Genomic DNA, 13,001 nt, shown 5'->3' with positions numbered 1-13,001 from the left:
AGATTGGAAAGTACTTAAAGTCTAAAAGTTCTTAGGTAGGCTGCCATACACATGGAATTGATATTTGTCACAGCTGATCTGACACTGTTTTTAATAATCAGGTTTGCTTTGTTTTCTGATTTATGCCACTAATGCTTCCTGTGTTCACTCCTTTAAAACTCACAAATACTTAAATGTGTTCATACTTAATAAAAGTATGCATTTTTTATAAAAGGTTTCATTTTCATATTTTCTGTAGATTTTAATCAAAAACAAGATTCATCATGAATGTGTTCAGGAATTAGGTTGTACTGTAGAACTTTGTGATTATTCTAAAAACAGCTGTGTTGTAAACTTGTAATGTGAATTTTATGGCATGTGAATGGTATCTCAATTGCAAAAAATCACACATTTATGGACAACCATGTAATTAATTAATTCATTCTTGTTTGGCGAATCTATAACCATAGAAACTATGTTTTGAGTGTTAAATTAGGTTTGATAGCCTGAGTATGACAGCTGAGACACGGTAAATAACTGGTAAGCAAAACAAAAGAGCTTGTTCTACCTGGGTGTAGTGGTATACATCAATCCCAGCACTTTGGGGACGCTGAGGCAGGAGGATCACTGCGAGTTCAAGGCCCGCCTTGGCTACATAGTGAGTTTAAGGCCACCTTGAACTGTGTAGTGTGATCCTGTCTCAAACAAAAAGGCAACCCACTTTCCAGTCCCCCTTCTGTCTCTTAGATAGAAGCTGTCTTTTTCTTACTAAATTTTTCTTACTCTTAACCTCCATTAGGGGGAGGGTGGGGGACTGGTTCTAAAAGATTTTGGTGGTTCTTGAGCTTTAAGACTTAATGATACAGTGGTACCTTGGTTCACCAACTTAATTTTTTTCACAATTCTGGTCAAGAACCTAATCAGATTTCCCCATAAGGCCAATATTGAACCTAACTTGAATTTGATTTGGCTGTTGGCCAATTCAGTTTGCAACCAGAATCATGGAATTAGTTCGCAAACCGAGGTAGTGTTGTAATGAACATCTGGGTGTCGTGTTGCACACCTGTAATCCCTCCACTCTGGGAGGCTGAGGCAGGAAGATCACTTTTGTTTGAATCTTTTTTTTTTGGTACCAGGGATCGAACTCGGGTCCTTGCGCTTGCGCAGCAGGCGGCAAAACCACTGAGCTAAATCCCCGGCCCCAGGAAGATCACTTTTGAGTTTAAGGTCACCCTGGGCTACATAATGAGTTCGAGGCCAGCCTGAACTGCATAGCAAGAGCCTGTCACAAACAAAACAATAATAATTGTGGTGGTGATGATGACAATACAGTGTGTGAGTGGATGCTGACTTTGTTGTATTCGGATTTTTTTTGTGTTTTTGAGACAGTCTTCCTTGTGTAGTTTAGATTTCCCTCAGTTTCTCACATGCATACCATGCTGAGAACACAAGCAGCAGACCTGGCTTCTTTTAGAGGTTTTAAGCACTGGCAAACTGTTACACAGGGAAGAAAGTGCCATAAAATTAATAGGGGACACTATGTTCTTCATTGTGTGCGATTATTTTACAAATTTTGTTGGAAGTGCTATGAAAATCTTCCTTGTAAGATTTATAGAGCCTGGTTTGGTTTCAAAGTACAATGTCTGAAATTGTGCTTTGGGATGAAGCAAAAAGTCTTTAGACAGGTAGAATAGGGTATAGCTAACTCTAACCCTAAAGATTGAGAACTGTAAAGCTTCTTGTGTGCAGCCAGCACTGACTAAAGTAAAAAGGGATAAAAAGTGTTAAGTAGTTAAATGTTGGAATGGAGAAGAGTTCTGGAAGATTTGTAAAGTAAACTGTTCTTGATATGATTGTGTTACATATGTGAGAATTAGGGAGAAAATAGTGAAAAACAGATTTTATCTTTAAAGATTAGATAAGAGATTGTGCCTTTGGTTCTTGTGGGAAGGGAGGTTATGATTTTGAGGGGTTGTCTCAATTTGGGCAAGTAAATAGTTTTTCCTGCTCCCAAGAACCTTTCTAGGAAGATTTCCTATCTTAGTAGGCACTGGAGAAAACCAGTTCAGATATAATTGTTGAAATGCAAAACAAATGAAAGCATAAAGACATCATTTTAATATTTGAACCTTTACTTTGTTCTAGGTACATAAAGTTTTAGACTTTTATTTAATAGGTCAAAAAATAGTATGAGACTAAGGACCACTTCCATTTAGAGGAGTTAATATTAGCTGGGTTTTGTGTGTATGAAGTAAGCACATTAAATAGTTGGTTGAGATTTGAAAATTAATGGAGGTGCTCAGTTTGGAAAGATGGGATTCAAAGAACGAAAAGCTTTTAAATGACAGAGCTAAGAGATGACTACGAATTCATGATCATTATCTAATTTTTGAACATTCTATCACCCCAAAAATATACCCTGTTCTTACTAGCAATCACTCCCTAGTTTTCCTCTGCCTGAGGGCTGGGGGTGAGTTATTCTGGACTTTTCATATAGATGTAATCATACAGTCACTATGTGTCTTTTGTGATAGGCTTCTTCCACTCAGAAATATTCTTGTGATCGAGCATTTGCGGTACATCTGTAAACTCTGTTCCTTTTATTTCTGAATTAAATTCCATTGCATAGATAATACCTTATTTTGTTTACCTCTTCATTAGTTGATGGACATGCTTGGGTTTCTACTTTTTTCAACACAGGGCCTCTCACTATATAGTTCATACTGGCCTTGAACTCACTATGTAGCAAAGGCTGTCTTGAATCTAACTGCGGTCTTCCTCCTGAACCTTCCAGATACTGGGATTACATAGGTTCACCACCTTGTCCAGCTGGATTTCCACATTTAGAATAAGGGCTTCTGTAAACGTGGTATATAAGTTTTTATATGAGTGTTTTCATTTTTGCACGTACCTTCAAGAATTGCTGATTTTATGTGGTTACATGATTTACTTTTTGAGGCCCTGTCATACTGTTTTCCAAAGCAGCTGTACCATTTTACCCCGTCCACTACCTGAGGGGTCCACTTTCACATCTTTACCAGTATTATCTTTTGGTCTCTGCGATTCTAGTGTAGCAGATTTATAGTGGTACCTCCTTGTGGTTTCAAGTGGTATCTCATTGTGGTTTTGTTTTGTATTTTCATTAAAATTAATGATGATTGTGTTTCTATGTATTTGTGACAATTGACAGATGTACATATTCAGATATTTCATGTGTTAGTACTGTGTATTCTTGTGAGGAATGAGTTGTAAACATTCTTTGCATGTTGTGGACACAACTCTCCATATTCATTGTCTGATACTGACAGTCATTTTTGAGTTTGCTTTTGCATTCTCTTGCCGTTTCACCATTCTACCTTGTGATCATAAAATTGTAACTGGTTGTGGTGGCACACTCCTGAAATCCTAGCACTTGGGAGGCAGAGGCAGGAGGTTTGCCATGGGTTTAAGAACACCCTGGGCTGCACCTTTCTGGCGAGCACAGGGTCCTGCGTTTAATCCCCAGCTGCTGCCACGGGCTCCCACCCCCGAAAGACAGCCTGAGCTAAATAGTAAATTTAAGGCCAGCCTCAGCTAGATAGCAAGACCCTGTTAGAAAAGACATACTCTCCCCCCAAAAGTAACTCCATTTATACCAAAAACAGTAAGCATTATGGCTTTGTTACAAATAAATTATAGAATACAGAGCTGTCTTGGCAGATTACATAAAAACAATAAATTGATTTCTGTACACAGCAGAATTGAACAATGCTGTCCTGTATAAGTTTATAATGACTTATATTCTTTATATGCCCAGTGTGGAGCAGCCACATATAGCCAGTGGCACTTGGGTGGGAGAGTGTATGTCCACATACTGCAGTCAGTCTTGACTGGTTTCAGTGAATCTTTATTATTTCTCTGTGTAAACAATGTAATAACAAAAGCCTGCTTTGCAGAAAGGAAAATACAGAATCCAGACCTGTTTTAGAACAAATCTCATAAAGAAATACTGAAACTATTCAAATCAGTGTTACTTGTAGGAAAAGATGTAGATACTGTCTTGGTAGAGTCCACAAAGTACAATTTGACTCATTTAGGATAACTTTTCGTCGGCAACTTTACTACCTTAACAGTGATAAATGTGCTGTTTTTGTGGAGTAGTCAAGTTCAGCAAGGAGGATATAATTATAGGATGTAAAAATTACAGTGAAACAATGAAAGTAGAAACTCATTTGTAGAAGCTTGTTTATGATTTTCCTTTGTCATTTTTTATTTATAGTACAGTTTGTGCTATTTTTTTCCCACAGGCTAGTTTGGAAAAGTCATTTATTCAACATACACTATATTCTTCCTATCAGGGATTCAGTGCGCAGCAAATATGATAGTGAAAAATAGCCTTAGAGATAAGGGATGAGTTAAATACATACTGTGTAGAACATAAGCTGCAGAGATTAAAAATATCACAGAGAAAGGGAAAATGAAACAAGTATTCTGGAAACAGTAAATATATAAATGTATATTTAAATGTAGAGGAATGAACTGCATCAAAATCTTTTGGTGGTTCAGTAATACCATTTAGTGGTATGGCCAGAAACTTTATAAGGAGATTGAAGTGTGAATGGAAAGAGACAGAATTAAAAACAGCATACAGGGGCAGGTATTTACGTGAGTGGTTCTGGTGCCTGCCTCGCAAGTACAAGGTCCCAAGTTCTATCCCTGGTACCAAAAAAAAGAAACAATACAGTAAAATGAACTGTTTTGGTGTATACATTGGCTTCACTTTGGTGTTCAGAATACACAGTCAATTTATTATCTTTATTTTTTTTCTTTTTGGTCAATTTGTAACTATCAGTACAATCAAGATCTTTCTGTACTTCTCAAAAATTCCACTAATGATGCCCCTTTGCAGTAACCTTGTGACCTTTCTTATGGTAGACACCTCCTTAAAAGAGATTTTATTGTAAATGAAAGAAGTATACTCTTCTGGTCTGACTTTATTAGAATGTAGGAATAAATGGATTTACATCTTCTAAATGAGTTTATAAACTTTATAAGCACTTTTATAATCTTAGCATTTAAAAATATACCATGCTGGTGGGTTAAAATGTGTTTTGGGAAAAGATCTAAAGTAAAACGTTGGATGTATTTATTGAGAACATTGTGAGAGATGAATATTAAAATTTTTTGTAAATCAAGTATAGAAAAATTGTTGCTTGAATAGAAAGCTGTATACACAAAAGCAAAACCTTTTGAGGGGGGCATGGTCTCATTTTTTTTTTTTAATCAAAATATTGTCTTTATTGTCTTTGGAAACTATAAATAGTTTTAAAGAGAAAGAAGAAAAATAGAATCTTCCTATTACCTGACTTTTAATATTTTTTGGACACATATTAAGAGAGCAGATGATTGATTCATAGTGAAACTGTAGACCTAAAGAGTAAATTTCAGCTTAAGAGAATAAAAACAGGATCTTTTAAAAATAAAAATATTACCCCTCAGCAAGAGCTGTAACTAATAAGTGTTGGAGACAAATGTACCTATTTATTGCAAAAGGGGGGAAATTTTCAGGAAGAGAAAATAATAATTGTGCAAAATTATATTTTTATATTTCTCCTAAAAGCAAATAAAACAACTCTTACCATCACTTGCATCTTCAAACCCCATGCTCCACATTTTACCTTAAAATACCCACTTATTTCTTATGAATTTATCCTTTTCTTTTTCTTTTTTTTCTATGATTCACTCTTATTTATTGAAAACCTATGGAGCCTATATGACAGGTGCTCTGGTGCTGGCAATCTCACCGGGAAGATGCAAACAAGAGGCACTAAAATGCATCATTTTTTTTTCTTTTTTTTTCCTAGCCCTCCCTTCAGGCCCTCCACCCTTCCCTATTTACAAAGACTTTATTTCCATTTTTTCCATTTCTCATCATTTTTTCCTTTCCCTTCTTTCCTTTCCCCTGCCCCTCCCACTACCCCTACCCCTTTGGACCTTTTCTTCCAATTTTACATTATTGATTATTCATTCTAATAATTGGTCCAGTTTAGGTATACAATATAATGACATTCATCATTGGAAATTTGCACCTTTACATAGTCTCTCTTGATTCTTGTTTTTCACCTTTGCCCAGCCCTCTCTTCAACCCCTCCAGCCCTATTTACAAAAATTTTGTTTCCTATTTTTCCATTTTCTCATATTAATCCCATTCCCTTCTATCCTTTCCCCTAGCCCTCCCACTTCCTTCCCCTTTGCCCCTTTTCTTCCTATTTCACATGACCTATTATACATTTAGTCCTTATTTACACTTCCAGTTTCTCACACATGGTCTCATTATTAGTCTAGGTTGGCCTTCCCTCTAAATCTTGGCCCTCCTGCCTCGGCCTCAGGAGTGCTGGGATTAAAGGCATGTGCCACCATGCCTGATTCCTTTTCCCATAGAGTAGGTTCCTGTTTTTGAATGAAAGAATATTCTTGGGCTCCACACAACATCAGTCATTGCTTAGATTATTTTTGGCTTAGACATTTTTCATGGGAATGTTCAAATGGTCTTGCCACGAAACATGTTTTAAAGATATGGTTACACTGTGGTTCAGGCTGGCCTTGAACTTTTGGCAGTCCTGCCTCAGACTCCCAAGTGCTAGGATTACAGGCACGTGTCACCCCAATACTGACTATAATGTCCCAATATTTGGTTATCTATATGCATAAAAATAGGCTTTGATCCATATTTCACACAGTATAAAAAATTATATATAGTTAGACCTACCACATAAAACCTAAAAATGTGGCTGCAGCTATGAAACCTGTAGAACCTGTTTATAAAGCTTTTCGTATTATTTTTGTTTTGTTTTGTTTTGTTTTGAAACAGGTGGGATGGGGGGATCTCACTATGTAGTTCAGGCTGGCCTTGAACGTAGCCTAGGCATGGTTCAACCTCTCGGGTGCTGGGATTGCAGGCAAGCGCCACTATGCCTGGCAGTGTAGTTTGTGTTAATACCACTCCCAGTGAGACCATCATAGCAAATCACTATATATATATAACATATATAGGGCTGGGGATTTAGCTCAGTGGCACCATGCCTACCTCAAAAGCTCAAGGTCCAGAGTTTGATCCCAGGTAACAACAAAAAAATTATGTAACATATAGTTTTTTCTTTAAAGATTAAGATTTGTGTGTCCCCATGTACTAGGCAACCTGTTCGGTTTTTGTGAACAGATATTATACTGGCTTACCATTTAGTCTGTTTTAGGTGAACAGTGATTATGAATGTTTTTCTTGCTGTGTAGTTCAGGCTGACCTTGAACTCACCATGCAGCTCAGGCTGGCCTTAAACTCTCAACAATGCTCCTGCCTCAGCCTCCCAAGTGCTGGGATTATAGGATGTGCCACCACACCTGCCTCTGATTATGGTTTTTATTCAGTTTAGTTTCTCCCAGAAACTCCTAGGCAGCAGTAACACAAGTTATAAAAATCTAGCTAGTTAACTTACTTTTTATTAGTTCATGTTTGCAGTAAATAATCACATTCATGAGGATTTGCTACATACATAACACATTTTAATTCTTGAACATAGCTTTTATTTATTTATTTATTTATTTATTTATTTTAGTACCAGGGATCGAACTCAGGACCTTGTGCTTTTGAGGCAGGTGGCAGAACCACGAGCTTAATCCCTGGCCCCACATTTTAATTCTTAATCATGTGCTAGTTGATTATTTCAAAGCACGAAACCAGGAACGCCAAATATGTTACCAAAACATTTTGTTTTGGACATGTCTTGATAGTTTCATATTTATATTGTAATGTAAATCTACATGAACAAAACAATTTTTTCATACATCTAATAAAAACAAAAACAACAAAGAGAAATAAAAATTTTTTTTAACATAAAGGTGAACGCAGATTTTGGGTTTTAGAAAAGTGAAAGTACACCATGGGACTGGTTTTAGGAATCCTAAAGACTCCCCAGTCTCTAAAATACCTAGGTGACAGGGTCTTAATAAGTTGCCCAGTCTTAGCTTGAATTTGTGGTCTTCCTGCCTCAGCCTCCCAGAGTACTTGGATTACAGAAATGTATTCCAAGCCTAGATCTATCCCCATTCTCCGATTTACACACCATTTTTCCCCATAACTTGAAATAAGAGAGTGTATTTCTTAAAAAATCATTTAATCAAGATTTGGTCCTGATCAATTCAGATAGAGCAAGTTGTTTCTTTTTTCTTGCATGGTTTTTAACGTTTTTTTGGAATGTGGATATAAACAGAAATTTGGTAAGTTTTTATAAATTGTCATTTTCTAAATCCTGAACATAATAGCAGATAAAATCCCTCTTTTCAAATAAAAAGCAAATGGTTAAAGAGATTTCTCAAGAAATCTAATGTAGATTGTATCGCACCTTTTACCTTTATTCCCATTGCAGTTTGCTGTGTTACCAAGTTCTGTATCTGAATATCCACCTGAAGTTGGAGGGAAAAAATGCATCTGTGTTTGCACTATTTATGTAGTATTTTTATTCAGTTTTACAAGTACTTTAGTAATTAAATTGAAGTTGTTCATGGGGTATAGCAAGTACTATCTACACCATTGAAGAGGCAGTGATGTCTGAAATTGGCTGGTTTCCATAATTACCTGCTGGTAATTACCATGCCTAAGACATTTTAACCTGTCTACATTAAGATAAACAGTAGTGATATTTTAAGTAAGTATATTCAGGGGAATATTATCAGTAGGTTCCAGTTCTTTCTTTGGCTTAATAATTGAAATACTATAAGAGCCTTGTAATGCTTAAGCTTTAACCTAAGGAGGTTGATGTAGAGATTCAGTGTCTTAGTCTATTCAAATGATTAGCTAATGTGTCTAGAAATAGTTTCCTTTGAAGTCTTTTTGAGCATTTTAAAAAAATCTGGCTAAATTTCCCTGCTTAGTGTCCAGATTTCCTATTTAGTGTGCAGTCATAATTATTCTAAGTTTCTTTGATAGTTTGCTCTTGTTATGAGACTTTCACTACTTTTATAACACCCGAGGCTTAATCAGTTAAAGAATCAGTATCTATTTATTATTGCCCCATGATTTAGCATACACCATTTCTGTGGCTAGCTCAATTTGTAGCTGGTTCGTACAGCTGTCATACTAAGCTTCCTATTTCCTGTCTCTTGGACCTGTTGAAAAGTTAGCACAATAGGTTTGCTTTTTGCTCTCCCATTTTTTCCCCCTTTTTTCTTTTGTCTTTCAAAGCCAGCAATTTGTGCATTTTTCAAGATGAGGGATTACTACTTTTCCTCAGGAATGTTTTTGTGTTTGAGAGTCAGTCCATTTTTACTAGAGCAGCAACTAAGTAATTGTGTGTCACTAAATGCCTGTTAGCACTACCTACTCAATTTTGAAATATTTTTGTTTAAAGAACTATACCATTTTATTGTATTTGTGCTCTCATTGGGTCATTACAGAGATTCAAAACGGGCTGGGGATTTAGCTCAGTGGTTCTTCCACCTGCCTCGCAAGCTCAAGGACTGGAGTTTGATCCCGAGTACCAAAAAAAAAAAAAGATTCAAAACAAACTTGTTCTAGCTTCATTTTGGTTACGAGTTCGATGGTAATTTCAGTGCTCTGAACTGTAGGGATTCTGGAATGGCAAGCTCATTGTTGTGGAATCTGGTGCTGGTGAGAGTATGTGGGTTTGGAAGGTAACCTAGATCGGTGGCATGAGCTAAGTTTCATGTTCAAAGGTACAGATAAATTCACTTCAGAAATTCTCTTAAAAGTATCATCTTGCATAAAGCACAGTAGTTTCTGAAAGCTAATTTTATTTGAATCATACTTTGGAAAATTTTGTACCAAAACACAAAAACAAAATGTTTTCAGTTAAAAATGGAAGATAGTGATTTCAAATGGACAAATTAATAACTCAGTTAATATCTTTGTGATTTTTGAATTATGCTCTGGAAACTTGTATTCATATGTGTCACTGGTGTCTAGGACTGAAAATGTTTTCATAATGAAGTTTACACTTTTGCTTGGTGATGCTCTTCCCTTAGTCTCCAAAGTAGGTGGGAAAATAGACATGTACACTGAACTCAGCTGCCTTATTCTTTCTTGATTTAGTAAAATGTTCCTGCCTATTAACATTCCTAGAATATAGATCAAGTAGCAACTTGAGTTGTTCAAAATTGTCTACTGTATCACATTTGCTAAACTTCTTGGAGTTAAGCAGAACAATTGGATGTTTTATGCTGGTCAACATGCCACTAGTAGTGAATTAGTTTTCTGTGGCTGTCAAGATCAGGTTTTGGCTAAGAAGCCTCTGTTTTGCAGACTCAGTTATTTTGCTTTAGGTGAAACATTTACTGTAGCATACATATATGTAAGGAATAAAAGCAGCATAAAGATCATTATAATGATATTCTATTGAAGATGCCATTGTATAGAAGAACCTTTTGTATTTGGTGCTTAAGGCAAATGATCTATGTATCGTTAGGTTTATATGTATATATGTTATAGTTATTGTAGCATTAACAATATTACATAGAAAATGGCAGTTATGTTGGTCTTTTGAATGAAATGACTGAGAGCCAGGCAAGGGTGATGCATGCTTATAATCTCATGGTTGAGACAGGAAGACCTAGAATCTAAGGCCAGCCAATACTACATAGTGAGATGTGGTCTGAAAAAATGGGGCACAATGGGTTTGGTATGGGACACACCTGTAGTCCCAGCACTTGCAAGGCTGACACAGTAGGATCTCTGTAGTTCAAGGCCAGTCTGAACTACAGAGCAAGACCCTATCTCAAAAAGGGGTAGGGGGGAAGACAATGGATATATTTTGTAAGGTCACTGTTGGATCTTAAGTGTGAAAGAACTTGGTTATTCTTTTATCCAATAGGATGTACAGTTACCCAGCACGTGTTCCTCCTCCTCCTCCTATTGCTCGGGCTGTAGTGCCCTCAAAACGGCAGCGCGTATCAGGAAACACCTCACGGAGGGGCAAAAGCGGCTTCAATTCTAAGAGTGGACAGCGGGGATCTTCTTCCAAGTCTGGAAAGTGTATGTTGTTTCTTACTAAGTACAGAAATTAGTAGAATTACAGGGTTGAGTTTTTGTGCACATAGCTTTGCACAAAAAAAGAAGACCATGTATTTCCCCTTCCCCTGCATCTCTAAGTACCCTTTGCATTTGCTAAATATCTTAACTTTCTGTTTGCTATTGTCTTTTTTTTTTGGTACTGGGGATAGAACTCAGGACCTTGCGCTTGTGAGGGAGGCAGTGACACCACTGAGCTAAATCCCTGGCCCTTGCTATTGTCTTTTATTTGTTTTAAAAATTATTTATACCTAGGATTTCTCATATAAGAGAAATTCTGTGATATTTAAGCTTATGTATCTGATTTTATTTCAGTTAACATTGTGATTTCAAGGTACATCCATTTTTTAACATGGTTCTGATTTATCGTTTATGACTGAGTAGTCCATTGTGTGTAAGTGAATTTTCTTTGTCCATTCATCTATTGATGGACATACAGGCTTCTTCCAAGGTTTAGACTGTTTTATGCCTAACAGCCTAATAATCTACTGGAGATTGAATTCCCTTGTGCTTGCAAGGCAGGTGTTGCGCCACTGAGCTAAATCCCTGGCCCCAACAGCCTCATAATTTACAAAAAGCCCTTAGGTGTTCAGGCAAGGTACCTGTTTTTATGGATGTATGAAATATTATTTTGTGTAGTTCAAGAATTACATTCAAGTGTTTTTCACTCATTTGAAGATTTCTTTTTAGTTTTCTGTATTGAATTCCTTAAATGGAAATAAATTACAGAAAGTGTCTTAAAATAGAATTTAAGTTGGGTTTTTTGGTTTTTTTGGTACCGGGAATCGAACTTGAACTCTGGTCCTTGGGCTTGCGCAGTAGGTGGCAAAACCACTGAGCTGAATCCCCGGCCCTAGAATTTAAGTTTTTTAACAAGCCCATATAGAGTCTGCCCAAAACAATGTATATATCAGGAAAATAAAATTTGTATAAATATTTTAATACTGCATTTACTAAAACATCATGAGATTAGTACAGTTATTAGAGATGCTCAAAATGCTGTCCATTAACTTCCAGAGATTGATTGATTGATTTGTTTATTTTGGTACTGGGATCAAACTCAGAATCTTACACTTGCGAGGCAGGTGCGGCGCCACTAAGCTAAATCCCTAGTTCTTCCAGACATTATTACAGAAAATTTCTTAAGTATGTATACTTTTTTTTGTTGTTTTGGTTTTTTTGGTGGATTCTATAGTTGTGACACTCTTACTAGAAGAAATGCAGGCAAATATCACAGATCAAAGGTCTGTATTTTTGCTTATATTCAAGTATTGGCCTTGTTTCTCCCCAGGCCTCTTCTTTTGGCTTGTAGTTATAATCTAGTGGGAATGTATTTGGTAACTAGTAGATTTTCCTCTAATTCTAAGGTAACTGTTTATGTTTAAGTGAAAGGTGATGATCTTCAGGCCATTAAGAAGGAGCTGACCCAGATAAAACAAAAAGTGGATTCTTTACTGGAAAGCCTGGAGAAGATTGAAAAGGAACAGAGCAAACAAGCAGGTAATGATCATTTTTTCTTGTGTGTAAAATTGGGTTAGTTACCTAAGCGAGAAAATATATATTGGATTAGTGAAATATAAAACAATTTAATAATGACACTCAGGGTGTTTGAATTGGGAAGAACATCTGTATGGGAGGGTTTTACATATGTAGTTGAGTTTGGTGGTCATTAGAATTGTCTAGATCCTTGCTCCAAGAGACTTGTCCTTCTCACCTGTAGTAGAGATGAAGAATGATAAGTCAGAAGAGGAGCAAACCAGCACCTCCCTGAAGAAAGAAGAGACTAATGTGAAGATGGAGTCTGAGGGTGCTGCAGATGACTCTGCTGAGGAGGGGGACCTACTGGATGATGACGATAATGAAGATCGGGGGGATGACCAGGTAAAAACTATGGGAAAAGAAAGAGGTGGTTGAGGGGGGAACCAGGAATATTTGGAGTGTCTCTTAACTCCATTTTTGTGTC

General features: G+C 36.6%; 1 protein-coding gene across 8 annotated transcripts in view; it reads left to right on the top strand.

The window, feature by feature from the left end:
* Positions 1-13,001, top strand: part of Hnrnpc (heterogeneous nuclear ribonucleoprotein C) — a 66,654-nt gene that overhangs the window by 43,692 nt on the left and 9,961 nt on the right. For all 8 annotated transcript variants that reach the window (XM_087197151.1, XM_087197150.1, XM_087197148.1 and 5 more), the window contains 3 exons: positions 10,842-11,002; positions 12,425-12,538; positions 12,759-12,919. In XM_087197151.1, the coding sequence (XP_087053277.1) occupies positions 10,842-11,002; positions 12,425-12,538; positions 12,759-12,919 (436 nt within the window). The remainder of the gene's footprint in view (positions 1-10,841; positions 11,003-12,424; positions 12,539-12,758; positions 12,920-13,001) is intronic.

The sequence above is a fragment of the Heterocephalus glaber genome, unplaced genomic scaffold, assembly GCF_053883595.1.
Source record: "Heterocephalus glaber isolate CG9 unplaced genomic scaffold, H.glaber_assembly_v1.0 deba00001662, whole genome shotgun sequence".
Classification (NCBI taxonomy): Eukaryota; Metazoa; Chordata; class Mammalia; order Rodentia; family Bathyergidae; genus Heterocephalus; species Heterocephalus glaber.
The sequence above is the reverse complement of the archived record's forward strand: the minus strand, read 5'-3'. Positions and strand labels throughout refer to the sequence as shown.